Source organism: Typopeltis vanoorti, chromosome 6, assembly GCF_054136105.1.
Source record: "Typopeltis vanoorti isolate ZY-2024b chromosome 6, IOZ_Tvanoo_1.0, whole genome shotgun sequence".
NCBI lineage: Eukaryota > Metazoa > Arthropoda > Arachnida > Uropygi > Thelyphonidae > Typopeltis > Typopeltis vanoorti.
Window position 1 is genome coordinate 12,331,498 of NC_143554.1, and position 15,423 is coordinate 12,346,920.

General features: G+C 34.8%; 1 protein-coding gene across 1 annotated transcript in view; it reads right to left on the reverse strand.

Moving 5' to 3' along the window:
* Window positions 1–2,222: 2,222 nt before the first annotated feature.
* The window catches only part of cmet (CENP-meta), a 370,306-nt gene continuing 357,105 nt past the window's right edge, over window positions 2,223–15,423 (reverse strand). Inside the window, exons 23-24 of the mRNA XM_090393925.1 lie at window positions 14,169–14,284; window positions 2,223–2,410 (exon numbers count right to left, since the gene is read on the reverse strand). Coding sequence (XP_090250051.1) covers window positions 2,325–2,410; window positions 14,169–14,284 — 202 coding nt within the window. The 3' untranslated portion in view covers window positions 2,223–2,324. The remainder of the gene's footprint in view (window positions 2,411–14,168; window positions 14,285–15,423) is intronic.

Consider the following 15,423-nt stretch of genomic DNA (forward strand, 5'->3'; position numbering starts at 1 on the left):
TTTGTACAAAGTAACTGTTCTGCAGAGATGTACCGTCTTGACTGGAAAAGGATACCCAGTTTTATAGAGGTTGTTGACGCTAAGATTTCAGTATAGAAATCTGCTATCATTGGCAGCCTATTTTTACAATAAGTGCAATCGATGATCAGGATTTACTTCTAAGATATAAGTAAGAAAATTGAGTGTTATCTCAATTTATATACTAGTTTTATATACTAGACAGGTTTAGTATATAAAAATAACATAATTGAATCAAAATGCTTTATGCATTTTGATTTGAAATCTGATACCACTGGCAGCCTATTTTTTTACAAAAGCAATTCATGATTTAATAAATTAAGCTTTTTTACAAATAATACAAGTTAAAACTTCTACACTGTCTAGCTTGCCTTCTGTTTTTCATGCCCTTGGTAGGATTTGAATCTCATTTATCAGAGCTTTCCAGCTGAAGGTGAATTAGTCTCATATAGAGTTGATCGGTAGAACTTTAAGGCTCCTTAAAGATATTGACAGAAGAAAGTTAAAATACTTTGAAAGGATGGAAGGAGGACTTCTCAGAACAGTAATAGAAGGTGAAGTTCCCGAAAAAAGAGGAAAGGTTAGACCAGTGGTCGCCAAAGAGGTCGACAGAAAAATATAAGACATCATTGTATGGGTAATATTTAATTCGGTTAACTTGGATTACCTCCATGATAAAAGATATGGAGGTAATGACAACGCAATTAAGAGTGAATCGTGGGATCAGTACCTCCATCTTACAGGTCCATGAATAGGACCTGTAAAATGGAGTAAGGTCATGAAAATAGTTACCGAGGCCAATCAAGTAGGCCAAAATTACGTATTTACCAATAAACGGATGTTGGTGGTTCGTGCCTGCTGGCACAGTGGGAGCGAGATTGCAACACGTGTGTGGTTCTTATTTACTGATACAAGTATTCGATCCCAGTCTCATTTTTGTGCATCGACATACAAGTGAGCATTAAGGTTTTAAAATTCATCAGCATACATATTATAATTCAATCGTTATTCATTCACGAACTAAACTTCTCTATGTTGAAGAGTTGAGCAGCGCTGGTAGTAATACCAGTAGTTTATTAATATCACTAGTAATACCAGTGATATTACTAGTAGTAGTAATAGTAATATAATAATATATACTATATTATACATACAATACAATAAACACTAATTATAAAATAAACAATCTAAAAACTCACATAAGGGTCTTTTTTTGCTTGTCCTATTATAATTAAGTAATAGTAAAATATAGGGGGTCGATAACAAGTCAAGAAACTCTTGAAGGGATCGACGGGCAAATAACTTTGGCGACCCCCTGGGTTAGACCATCAATGAGATGGATGGATGGCATGTGTGTGTGAAGTGATTGATTTTCGGAGAGTTGAAGCCTCTAGAAAAGCATACAACAGGACTAGTGTGGCACATTACCAAGCATCGAAGTGACTATACCAGCATCTGTAGATGTCCAATGAACATAAGAACATACAGAAGTGGGAGTTTTTCTCCCAGAACTTTGGTTTTTCATCACACAACCAGACAAATCGGCCAGTAGAACACATGACACTAATAGGCATAGGGCTAACCACTTTATTCTGGAGTTATGGCTATGAAATCCAACAATACTTGAATGGTTGCGAGTATGTAAGTGCCTGTTAAAGTCACTAATGATGAGTCAGGACTCGAACCAAAGTTTTCTCAGCCAAAATGGCATATATTATTCTGATGTGATATGAAGGCAGTTTAATCTTGTCATGATCAACAGCAATAAGTAATATACAGTGTAAATTACTCCATCATAAAACTCGGAACTTTAAGTAAATGCTGACAAAATTTGAAGTGGACAATTTACAGTCGTTAGACTCAACTCTGAATTAAGATAATTTCACCAATAGGCTGAAGGCAGTTTTTTACTTTATAAAATTCAATTAAATTATAATAATAATAAAAAAACATCTATATCGAGAATGAATAAAACTATATCTTTATTCATATCTCACTGATTTTAAAAGATAGTAGTATGCTCACTGTGAGTTAAATGAAACAATTAAAAGGCTAACTTTATTTAATATATATTTCAGCAAATAATAATGAAATCCCCTTCGATTTAAATTATCTTTACTGAGAGCCAAGTTTGAAAACAAAACACTTTTAGCAAGAAAAACTCTTGTTGCAGCATAAAATAACTATATGCAAGATCCTTAAAATATTTTAAAAGTTTTATTTGTATAAATATAAATATATAAAAAGAAGCATATATACATAAAAACTGTACAAAATATCTAATGAAAGATAATTTCCATCCATCATCATTGCAGACTGATGTTTTCTGTATTAGATGTAAGAGGATTTCTATTTTGAACAGAGAGCTGAAAGTCCATTTGAGGGAGTGATCCTAGAAAATGCAGAAACTGAAATAAGCTAACAAAATATAACTCCAATTTAACAACACACAAAAAAAATAGTTTTTAAATACTGTAATGATTATACTATATTTTATTTATTTAGCATATGATCAGGCAATGACAATCAAGGAAAAGAAGAAGTAGCCACAGTATTCAATACTAAACATGAGTAAAATCTTCTTGAATGGCAGGCAGTCTCAAGTAGAGTGATGTGGGCAAATATCAGAATGGGGAACAGGACAATGAGACTTATTTGTGCCTATGGTCCTACAGAAGGTAGAAGTGGAAGAATTTTTTGAGGCTTTAGAGAAAGCAACTGACAGAATGAAAAAAGGAAAAGTGGTCCTAGTTGGGGATCTAAATAGCAGAGTAGGAAATGATTGTCAGACATACAAAAATATTCTGGAGAAATTTTGAGAAAAGAACAAAGCTAATAATAATGGCAAATACCTGTTGGATTTCTGCTCAGGACATGGACTTGTTATTACTAATACCATGTTACAACATACAAATGTGCACAAATTCACATGGAGAGAATAGGCAAGGAATAAGAAAAGTCTCAATGACTAGATTATTGTCAATAGTGATGTTTTCTCCCTGGTGCAGGACACCAGAGTGTACAGAGGATTTGAAATTGGAAGCGATCACTATTTAGTCTTGAGCAGGATAATATTGAATTTCATACTGAAAAGAAGAACATGTAAGAAAGTCTTAAAGCAAATAAAAATTGAGTAGCTCTCAGATGTGAACTGTCAACTAAAATACACAAAGATTATTGAAGAACACATGAAAGAGTTTGAGAAGGAACCAAACCTTGGAGATTCAGTAGCAAGCCTTGAAGAGAGGAATGTGTGAGGTTGTCTGCAAGGATAGAAAAATCAGAACTCCATGCTGGACACAGGAAGTTAGAGGAAAGCATATCAAAAGCTCCTGGCAAATAAGTCAGCTTGTGCTCTTAGAGATACTACAGAGAGAAATGTAAGAAAGCTAAACAAAAGATCATGGTAAGACTTTGGTAAGAACACAGAAAATAAATATCAAGAAGGTAGCAAGATATTCTGGAGGTTGTTGAAGTTCAGAAATGGAGGAAAGAGTGCTATAAATGGAATTAGAGATGATAAAGGTTACATGAAAACAGGAGAAAAAGATATCCTTGAAGTATGGAGTAATTACTTTGAAAAACTGCTAAATGAAACAAGCAGTGATGACAGCACAGTAGTAAAAAACACTCAACAGGCATGCGGTCAGGAACACATATATTTGAAGTAGAAAAAGCTTGAAATGTGGAAAGGCAGCAGGAATAGATTCGACCAGAAATGCTTAATTATGGAAGTATAAAAGTCATACAGTGGCTGCACTGCAGAGTTCAGAAGACCAGGACAGAGGGACATATTCCCGATGATTGGAGTATAACTCTCATAGCACACATATATATAAAAAGGAAATAAAACTGAATGTGAGAATTACAGAGGTATTTCCCCACTGAGTGTGTTCCTGGTAAGATTTATGCAAGTATACTTGAGAAACGGTTGAGAAGAATTGTGGAAGAAAAGCTGGATTCAGGCCAAATAGAGGCTGTCAGGGTCAGATCTTCCCTTTATGACAAATAGTAGAGAAATCATGGGAATATAACAAAGATCCGTATTTAAGTTTTGTAGATCTGGAAAAGGTATATGACAAGGTGCCAAGAGAGAAGGTATTCCAAACGCTATAGTTATATGGTGTCGATGGGGCATTATATCAAGCAATACTTAGTCTTTATTTGAGTTGCAAGTCAGCAGTTAGAATTGAAGGAAGTACAGGGTGGTTTAATGTTAAATTTAGTGTGAGACAAGGATGTACATTATCCCCTCTGTTATTTATTATCTAAGTGGATCACCTTATGAAGGAAAGTGGTATTAAACACAGTATAAAAATTGGAGATGTTAATGTCAGCTCTTTGCTTTATGCAGACGACGTTATACTTCTAAATAAATCCATTACAAGTTTGCAAGATTCCCTGACTAAATTGAATAACTGTTGTAATAGATATGGTATGAAGGTCAGCAATAACAAGACAAAGACAACGAAAATAAGCAGAATCACTGAAAATGTCAACTGCATTGTGAATGGAGAACCTGCGGAACAAGTAAATCATTTCAGCTACTTGGCATGGTTTTTAGTGAAGATGGTAAATTAAATATGGAAATAGACAACAGAAAAGCTGGTATGGTAGGAAGTCAATTGAATAAATTCATATGGAATAAGAGAGAAATTAGTCGGAACACTAAATTAGCTGTATACAAGACAGTGTTCAAACCAGTTTTAACTAATGGATCTTAGAGCTGGGTCAGAAGTAAAACACTTGACCAAAGACTAGAGATAAGAAAGGCTTGAGAAAGATTAAGGGCAAGAACAGATGGCATCAATGGCAATGTCATATTAAAAATGAGGATATTAGGAAAGAACTTGACATTGTCGGCATCCAGGAATGTGTTAGCAGAGCTAATCTCAGGTGGTATGGTCACTTAAACAGAATGGGCAAGGAAAGATTAGCAAAACAAATATTCTCTGCCAGGTTGGTAGGAAAAAGACCCAGAGGAAGACTAAGATATAGGTGGATTGATACAGTAAAAAAGTGCCTTAAACAATAGAAATATAAGATCTGATAATGTTGCAGTCTTGACAAGTAACAGACTGATTTGGAGGAAAATTGTAGATAGGAAGTTAGTAATGATGTTAATTTTTCATGCAGTACTATCCTATCCTGTACACCCCTTGAGGGTACATGGCAGGAATTTGATGATGATACAACTGGCGTTGTATTATCATCGAATAAAGAAAGCTTCTCTCTCCAAAACAAATAAAATGGAATTTATTTGTTTTGAAGAGAGAAGATGTTCATAACTAATGTTCATTAGTTATGAACATTGTTATTTTGGTGGGATATTAAGGTAGTGTATTATATCTGCTAATTACACATTTTTCTAACTCTTTGCTTATTTCATGGTATGAAAAATTCAACCTTCTAAGAAGAATGAGACCGAGACCTGGGTTTGAACTGAAATATTCCTTCAAAAGGAATATTTTGGTTTCTCACATACATACACAGAAAGAGAGAGAAAGCTGGGAGTAATCAAGAAAATAGTATTTATGGTATAACTAACTACGTTCAAATGTTGGGATGTCCACTGTTTAAGATCAAATAAATATGCACATTCCTGTCATTGCATGTAGCTTATAAATGCCAACAGATATATAACCTTCCTCTAGACTGAACTGTATATCATCAATGACATATGAATGGACCAGTCTAGCAGTATCATATGATGTACCATATCAGTGACTTATGCATTTGTTAAAAGTGGTAAGACTATCACACCAAATCTATATGGAAACATTATCAGTCAATGAAAATATAAGCATACCACCTCAACCTAGGAAGGAACAGGAAACTAACACCAAGGGGTATGAAAGGTGGTATCAAAATTTTGGCAGTCTATAGAAATGATCAATCCTGAATTCAAAGAAGCATCTGGATGAATAAGGTCATTACATAAAAAGCTGCAGTTTGCTTTTGAAGGAAGGATAACTAGGCATACATACACACAAACCAAAATATAAACGATAGGCATCAAATAGCACAGACTAATTGGTGTAAAGAACATGACTATAGATAGAGCAGTGGAATCAGTGATATGGAACAAATGAATTGCAATACATCCTTTTATTCTGGTTATAGGGGGGGGGGAGTCTGACTGATGCAATATTGGCAGTAGAATTACCATAATTCTCTTTTTAGCAACAGTTATTTTTTCAACCTGAAGAGAAGGAATCATTTTAATAGAGCAGAATGCTAATGACGATAAGACACAATATTGTCCATATGCATCCTTGTGGCAAGAAAATCCTAGAAATTGTATACTCCTGACAAAAACAGTACAAGGACAGACTTATTACTGAACTGAAAATCCAGATCATAGCCTACCAATCCTGATAATGAAAGATGAACTAATAATGTTACTGAGAATATCACATCTCCAGTATTGTCAGCTCCACAGAGCTGGCATTCTAATTAATAGTCACACTAGTACAGTTAGATCTTGGTTTTCTTCTGGATTCCCCCGCCTCCAACTTGCAATGCTTGTTCTGAAACCTTGCAGTTACCACTTTGTTTAAGTTTCCAAACAATCTTAGATACTTTGCTTACTTGAATGTTAATAAGTGAAGCCTTCCCCAATATCCTCATTTATAAGATGATTCTACCATTGATACCATCTATTCATAGCTCACGTGTCTGGAGTCTAGTCTTTGATTATCTATTTTTAACTCATCTTTCAAATATGTTAAAATTGGTTTTGAACTCTATTTTCTACTGCTAATTTTCATGCATTATCTGATTTCTCACACTCCATATAAATTTATTTATCTGGGTCCTCAACCATATCAGCAGATTTTCTTATTTTCTGTATCAAATTGTAATTTTCACTAAAAATTGTATCTCAGCTGACATATCTTTACTTGCTATGTAGTTTTGCCACTGAGAAAGCAAAGGATTTTCAAGTTTTTATTGTCAAACAAAAAAAAATAAAATAAAAACCTGCTTTTTTTTTAATGAATTTTTCTTCTTTTTCTTTTTTTGTAGGTTATTTTTATTTTATTTTCAAGTCAGGACTGGTAGGCTGTGCTCTGGATTTTCCTTCACACGGAATTAAATGGAAGAAGAATATATCTGTGCTGCATAGATGTCACTAGAGGTTCAAGAGACTATTTTTGGAATCACCCTAACCTCAACAAGTATGATGCATTAATTTGCAAAGATCTAGGAGACAGTTATTTAGACTACATTTACATTGACATTTCTGAATTAACTTTGTTTTCATCTGGCCCAAAGAGGCTAATGAAAAGCTGTACAAAATGCTACAATATATTAAATATTAAATCAAATATGAAACTCAGCTTTTTACTACTAAATGAATTCACTGCAAGTTTTTAGGACTCTAAATTGAATAACTATTGTAACAAATAGCAATAAAAAGCTATATGAGATTCATATTTGATTTCATTTATTGAAATTCATCATACTTTCAGGTTATGTTTCATCATCATCAAATTCCTGCCATGTACCCTCAACGGGTGTACAGGATATGACAGTACTACATGAAATAAATTACATCATTACTAACTTCCTATCTACAATTTTCCTCCAAAATCAGTCTGTTACTTGTCAAGACTCCAAATTATCAGATCTTATATTTCTATCGTCTAAGGCACTTTGTACCGTATCAATCCACCTATATCTTGGTCTTCCTCTGGGTCTTTTTCCTACCAACCTGGCAGAGAATATTTGTTTTGCTAATCTTTCCTTGCCCATTCTGTTTAAGTGACCATACCACCTGAGATTAGCTCTGCTAACACATTCCTGGATGCCGACAATGTCAAGTTCTTTCCTAATATCCTCATTTTTAATATGACATTGCCATTGATGCCATCTGTTCGTGCCCTTAATCTTTCTCAAGCCTTTCATATCTCTAGTTCTTTGGTCAAGTGTTTTACTTCTGACCCAGCTCTCAGATCCATAAGTTAAAACTGATTTGAACACCGTCTTGTATATACAGCTAATTTAGTATTCCGACTAATTTCTCTCTTATTCCATATGAATTTATTCAATTGACTTCCTACCATACCAGCTTTGCTGATTCTATTGTCTATTTCTATATTTAATTTACCATCTTCAGTAAAAATCGTGATTAAGTAGCTGAAATGTTTCACTTGTTCAACAGGTTCTCCATTCACAACACAGTTGACATTTTCAATGATTCTGCCTATTTTCATTCTTTGTCTTTTTATTGCTGACCTTCATACCATATCTATTACAACAGCTATTCAATTTAGTCAGAGAATCTTGCAGACTTGTAACGGATTTATTTAGAAGTATAACATCATCCGCATAAAGCAAAGAGCTGACATTAACATCTCCAATTTTGATACCATGTTTAATACAACTTTCCTTCATAATGTGATCCATATAGATAATGAATAACAGAGGGGATAATGTACATCCTTGTCTCACACCAGATTTAACATTAAACCATCTTCCTGTACTTCCTTCAATTCTAACTGCCGACTTACAACTCAAATAAAGACTAAGTATTACTTGATATAATGCCCCATTGACACCATATAACTGCAGCATATTGAATAGCTTTTCTCTTGGCACCTTGTCATATGCCTTTTCCAAATCGACAAAACTTAAATACAGATCTCTGTTATATTCCCATGTTTTCTCGACTATTTGTCGTAAAGTGTAGATCTGATCCTGACAGCCTCTATTTGGCCTGAATCCAGCTTGTTCTTCACCAAGCTTTTCTTCCACAGTTCGTCTCAACCGTTTCTCAAGTATAATTGCATAGATCGTCCCAGGAACACTCAGTAGGGATATACCTCTGTAATTCTCACATTGAGTTTTATTTCCCTTTTTATATATGGGCACAATTAGAGCTCTACTTCAATAATCGGGAATTCATCCCTCTGTCCAGGGTTTCTGAACTTTGCAGTGCAGCCACTGTAAGACTCTTATACCACCATACTTCAGCATTTCTGGTCGAATATCATCTACCCCTGCTGCCTTTCCACATTTCAGGCCTTTGATGGCTTTTTCTACTTCAAGTATGCATATGTATTCCTGACTGCATGCCTGGTCAGTGTTTTTTACGACTGTGCTGTCATCACTGCTTGTTTCATTTATTTAGCAGTTTTTCAAAGTAATTACTCCATACTTCAAGGATATCTTTTTCTCACGTTTTCATGTCACCTTTATCATCTCTAACTCCTTTTACAGCACTCTTTCCTCCATTTATAAGCTTCTTCAACAACCTCCAGAATATTTTTCCACCTTCTTGATATTTATTTTCTATATTCTTGCCAAAGTTCTCCCATGACTTTTGTTTAGCTAGTTTTACACAGTGTTTAGCATTCTTGCATTTGTCTCTGTATTCTCTAAGACACAAGCTGACTTATTTGACAGGAACTTTTGATATGCTTTCTTCTTTTCCTTCACTGCCTCTTTAACTTCCTGTGTCCACCAGGGAGTTCTGATTTTTTTATCCTTGCACACAACCTCATGCCTCTCTGGCAGAATCAATCAATGTTTTCTTCAGAGTTTGCCACTGAATCTCCAAGGTTTGATGCCTGTTCTCAAACTCTTTCATTTTTTCTTCAATAATCTTTGTGTATTTTAGTCTATAGTTCACATCTGAGAGCTGCTCAACTTTTATTCGCTTTAAAACTTTCTTACATGTTATTCTTTTCAATATGAAATTCAATTTTATCCTGCTCAAGACTAAATAGTGATCACTTCCAATTTCAAATCCTCTGTACACTCTGGTGTCCTGCACCAGGAAGAAAACATCACTATCAACAATAACATAGTCAATGAGACTTTTCTTATTCCTTGCCTCTTCTCTCCATGTGAATTTGTGCACATTTTTGTGTTGGAACATGGTGTTAGTAAAAACCAGTCCATGTCCTGGGCAGAAATCCAACAGATATTTGCCATTATTATTAGCTTTGCTCTTTTCTCCAAATTTTTCCAAAATATTTTTGTGTCTCACAATCATTTCCTACTCTGCTATTTAGATCCAAAACAAGGACCAACTTTTCCTTTTTCATTGTGTCAGTTGCTTTTTCTAAAGCCTCAAAAAATTCCTCCACTTCTACCTTAGTAGAACCTTCTGTGGGACCATAGGCACAAATAAGTCTCATTGTCCAGTTCTCCATTCTCATATTTGCCCACATTACTCTACTTGAGACTGGCTGCCATTCAAGAAAATTAGCGTCGTATTTAGTGTTGAATACCATGGCTACTCCTTCTTTTCCTTGATTGTCATTGCCTGAATATAACATTTTGTATTTATTGCTCAGAAAGATCTCACCAATTTTTGTCTTTTTTGTTTCAGTCACCCCTATTATGTCGATCTGGAACTTATCTAATTCCTCAGCTAGCTCCATTTCTTTGCCATTCAGGCTTCTTACGTTAATAGTACCAATCTTTAACTCTGGTGATGTTGAGTTGGGTTTGTTTTCAGATTTGTTCCAGTAGCTGACTTTTCGCTGTTTGGCCCTGGTTCCCTGGCGAAAACAACGGGGGGGGGCTTGTTTAACCAGGCGACGCCCCAGCCGGCATGAAATTTTGTCATGTTGTACCATCATTTTTTATTTTGGTTTAACCAATAAGAATACAATTTGGTTGGCTAAATCCCAAATTGCCAGCCCATCCTCGTTCGTTCAGTATCCAAATAGATACCCAACAGGGTGCACCACGAGAAGGTGAGGATTGGACATTAGGTCAGAAGCCCTGGTCGGTTCTCTGCATTCCTTTAAAGGCTATGTGGAGGTCTCCTCTCAGTTATACAGCTTTGATCCTTAAGCACCCCAGTTATATTTCATGGTTATATTTCATGGAAAGGAGAAATAATACAAAACAACTGGATGGGACTACAATTGATTCTTCTCCTTTTCCTCTATCTAGCCAATTTTTATTATTCACATCACATGTACAAATTATACTATTCAACTTGTATAATAGTGACAATATTTCACAATACAATTCAATGTACAGTACAATATTACAAAATAAAATTCAAGTTTTACTAACACTTATTTTGGTTATTATTTTATTATGGTTAATAAATAAAAAGTTTTCTCATATATGCAAGTAGAATGTAATATATTTCAAATGGTTTCATAGTTATGATAAGTAACTGGTTTAGAGCAATGTAAGTTAATTAATGCAAATATGTTTAACCAATGGCCATAGCCATATTGGTTACTAGAAAAGCAATTAGCTCAAAATAGACACTGAGAGTCTAGGGACCGCATCTAAATTTCAATATAGAATTTCTAAAAAACTGCACAAACAGCAGCTAGGCAATGCTTAGGCAGTGTGTGTGCTATTGTTGCACCCTGATAACCAAGAATATAAAAATTTCAGTTATCATGGTGTAATAAGAAAATAAAATATAATGTCCTGTGTAAGTAGCTAATACAAGATATTTAAAGACAGAAAATATGCTTGCATCCAAGAAAATTAATTATAGCAGAAATTGTTTTAACTAAATAATAAAAAAGGGATTCTCATTACAAAAAAAAAAAAAAAAAAAAAGGATATGAAAAAAATAGGTTAAGTAAGACAAAGAAGATTAGAGATAAGAAAGTGTGTGTGAGAGGCTAATTTAACACTTGAAAAAAGGAGATTAACATATTCAAGTAAATTCTAAAAAGGGAATTAATTTAGTATAGAGGCTAGCTTAAAACAAATGAATTGGTGTGTGAGATCGACTCCAGTGGGGGGGGGGGAAAGAAATTGAAGAAGGTGCCAATAGGGGCCATGCAGATAAAAGGGTTAGGGAACCCCCACACACACGCCTTTTTTCCTCAGAGTTTCTTCACGAATTTTTCGTATAGGTAACACGGGTTTTCCTGAGTGACGGCGTAGGAGTTATCTCTGTCCGACGCAAAAAGGAAACACGGTGTGCAGGAATTCGATCCTGTATTCCTATTGCAAGAGACGAGGAATGCCGTATAGTTACAAGAAGGAAGGAAATGTCAAAGTATCTCATCATCCAGTACTCGTATCGAGGGAAAGAAAATCCATACAGAAGTTCGTGCCCATGTGAGGAGTTCCGTAGTGATAGAATAGAAGATCCTGTGTGTGTCCTTTATTCAAGCACGAAAGGTATAGATCATGAAAACCAGGGTTCGTCCTAGAAAGGTACTATAAAATCTTGTATCAATTCAAATCGCATATAGTTGCAATCATTGTTAATTACCGGACAGTCGAAGATATACTAGGACTTTAGTGCAAATCAAAATAGAATGAGAGTAAACTAGTTTATATTATTTGATAAGCATTCATGTGCTAAAGATTTATGTATGCGCATGGTATTTCAAATGAAAGTGTCTTAAAGGTCAAATGTATGTATGGGAATAGTGAAAGGATAGTTTAACCTATATTGCTCGTTTGTAAGTTAGATAAGGTAAACTGAATATAAACATTAATGTGCATGGTATCATAGCAATATAGAGAATTCTGACTAGTATAAGGTTAAGTAAAGTGTTAATTTGTTCCAGGATTATATGTGTATATTTATATGTATAAAGTCCGTTATGACGGCATGATCGCAAATTCCCATACAGGATTTTTGCCCTAATACTCGTATTTTGCTTGTGTAATTTGTAATTTTATGCTTAGTATTGAATTGTGTTTTATATAATAGAAATTGAATTGTACCATGTTTAAAGATTTTAAATAAACTTTTGTTCATTAATAATACAGTTGTTCTGAAATTGTTGTCTAATGCACCACTTGAAAAACGCACGAACCTAATCACGTGTGAAATTAATGTGTTAAGTTATGAGATAAAGGGTCACAACTGCTTAATAGTTTCACACTCAGACATATTTTTGTATTTGCTCCTTGTTTTCGAATTATATATCCTAAACTAAATGTCCTGAAAGGCACAGTATAATATAAATATAATATAAATATTAGGACACTAAGGGGAGAAAAGGCTTAAATATTCGAATTTTGTAATATCTCGTGCATAGTTATGTTTTGAATAAAAATAAAATTAGAGATTCACTTGGAAGGATAAAGGAAAGTTTAATAATCGTAGATAGGGACACAACACTATTTTGCCTCATCACCTAAACACATCAGATACCTTTTTAGTGCATTTAAACAGACAATATCCAAATATATATTTCACTATGGAAAAGAAACAATTGTCTTACCTTCCTAGACACACAACTACCAAACGGCTTCTTATTATTCTTTTCTATTTACATTGTGATTATGTGACTATTTACATAAGCCACACCATCATCCATTTCAACGTTTGGCATCCTCGAAATGACACAGAATTTCTAAACACAGGGGCTGTTATTCAAATGATACAGCTCCTTGCATCAATTTTAGCAATGGCTACAACCCTTATAAAACCAACAAAACACTGAATGCTTATCTCCCATTCTCCCTGCAGTCAATGCTCAAGATCATAGTAAAACTACTCACATCCCATATATCCAGGATACGCTGGGGAAAAAAAAAAAAAAAAAAAACAAGTTAAAGTTCTCCACAAACATAATCTCCATGTAACTTTCATATCATTCATCCAGATAGCAACCTTTATCTGTTCTCCAAAGAATCAGTTTCATCCTTTTGCACATCCTGGGGATGTATCAAACTTCTTGTGCCTGCAACTTAGTCTACTTCAGACAGATTTGTAGACCTGCTGGCATCTGCCTTGAAAATCTAAAAACTACATCTGCAGTTATTTGTGTGGCAAGTCATCAATTGACCATGCTTTGAATATTCCCTTACACAGGATTAAACAAAGTCAACTATGAAGAGAGACTATTTTTGAAATTGGCATCGGCTATGAAAAACTCACTTAATCCCAACAAGTATAGGATGCTTATATGGCATTAGTTCCATTTCAGTTAAATAGGAAATCTTTCTGCAACATTCTGAGTGCTGTATGTTTTGCAACGTGTAAAACATTTTACCGTAAAGATGCTGGGTAAAAATCCAGCAAATATATTAAGTTCAATAAATTAACTAGAGGTTGTTTAAGGATCAAAACCAGATAACTGAGAGGAGAACCCCCCCCCCCCATCCCCAGCTTCATAAAAAGAATGCAAAGAAATGGAGTAGAGTTTCTGAGCTAAAAAGTTCAGGGAAATTGACCATAAAAATTAATGTATTACCTGAATATTTCACATGATGTAAAGAATCGATTTTGCTAACTTCTCCTCCACCAGAAGTGTTGCTTTTGTGAAGAACATGAGCTGAATTATTTTCTTTGTCTTCTAAAGACTTTTTTCTGCAAATTAGAAAAAAAAAAACTGTTTCAAGAAGTTTCTAGATTATACGAACAAAACAGACATGTGTGCTAGCAAAAAGCAAACCATGAATTAACTATAATCAGTTCTCAATAATACAAATGCCATTATAACAACCCATCAAAAATTCGAGACAAAATGCATTTCTAAAAAGAGATTCACTACAGTGAGAGCCAAGTGTTTTCATTATGCTGTTTTGTACAGCAGAGATGGCTATTAGGCGTATTAAGTCAGCTGAATATTGAAGTTAACTAATAATAGCATAAAAAATTATATATATAGTCATTTCATAAAAATGAATAGGAATTTTTTTGTTTTGTTTTTTGTAAAAGATGTACAGATTCAACTAGTACATGGAAAATAAAAACTTATTAACAATAATAATTATGTTCATTGTTTCAGCCTATATGCTGAAGATATTTTGTGAATATATGCCTACTCGAAACTGTAATCACACTTTCCAGTAGTAGGTCCACCCTTTGCTTCTATAACAGCTCTAACTCTGCCAAGAAAAATTTCTACCAGGTGTCAGAATGTCTCTGGAAGAATGGCAGCCCATTCTTCTATGGGATTCAGGTCAGGGCTCTGGGCTGGCCAGTCCATTTCTGGAACGTCATTGTCCACAAACCATTCCCTCACAGACCTTGGTTTATGGCAGGTAGCATTGTCATGCCGATACAGATAATAGTCATCACCAAATTGATCTTCTTCTACCATAGACAGTAATCAACAGGTCAAAATGTCCTTATATCCTTCTGCAATTAGATTTCAGTGTAGATTTAGTAGAGCATGCTTGCAGCAATGGTTCTCTAGGCACTCGCCACACCCAGACCCTCCCATCGGACTGCCACATGGTAAAGGATGATTCATCACTCCAAATCACACATTTTCCAGTTGTCCACTGTCCAGTGGCATCACTCTTTACACCATTGCAGGCGGTGTTTAGCATTCACAGGAGAAATGTTTGGTTTATGGACAGCTGCTCAACCATGGAACCCCATTCCTCTTAACTCTCGACACACAGTCATGGTACTGGCCGGACAGTTAGTAGCACTGTGGAACTCCCAGGCGACTGTTTCACTTGATGCCTGGCGATTTCCATGAACTACCTTCTTCAACA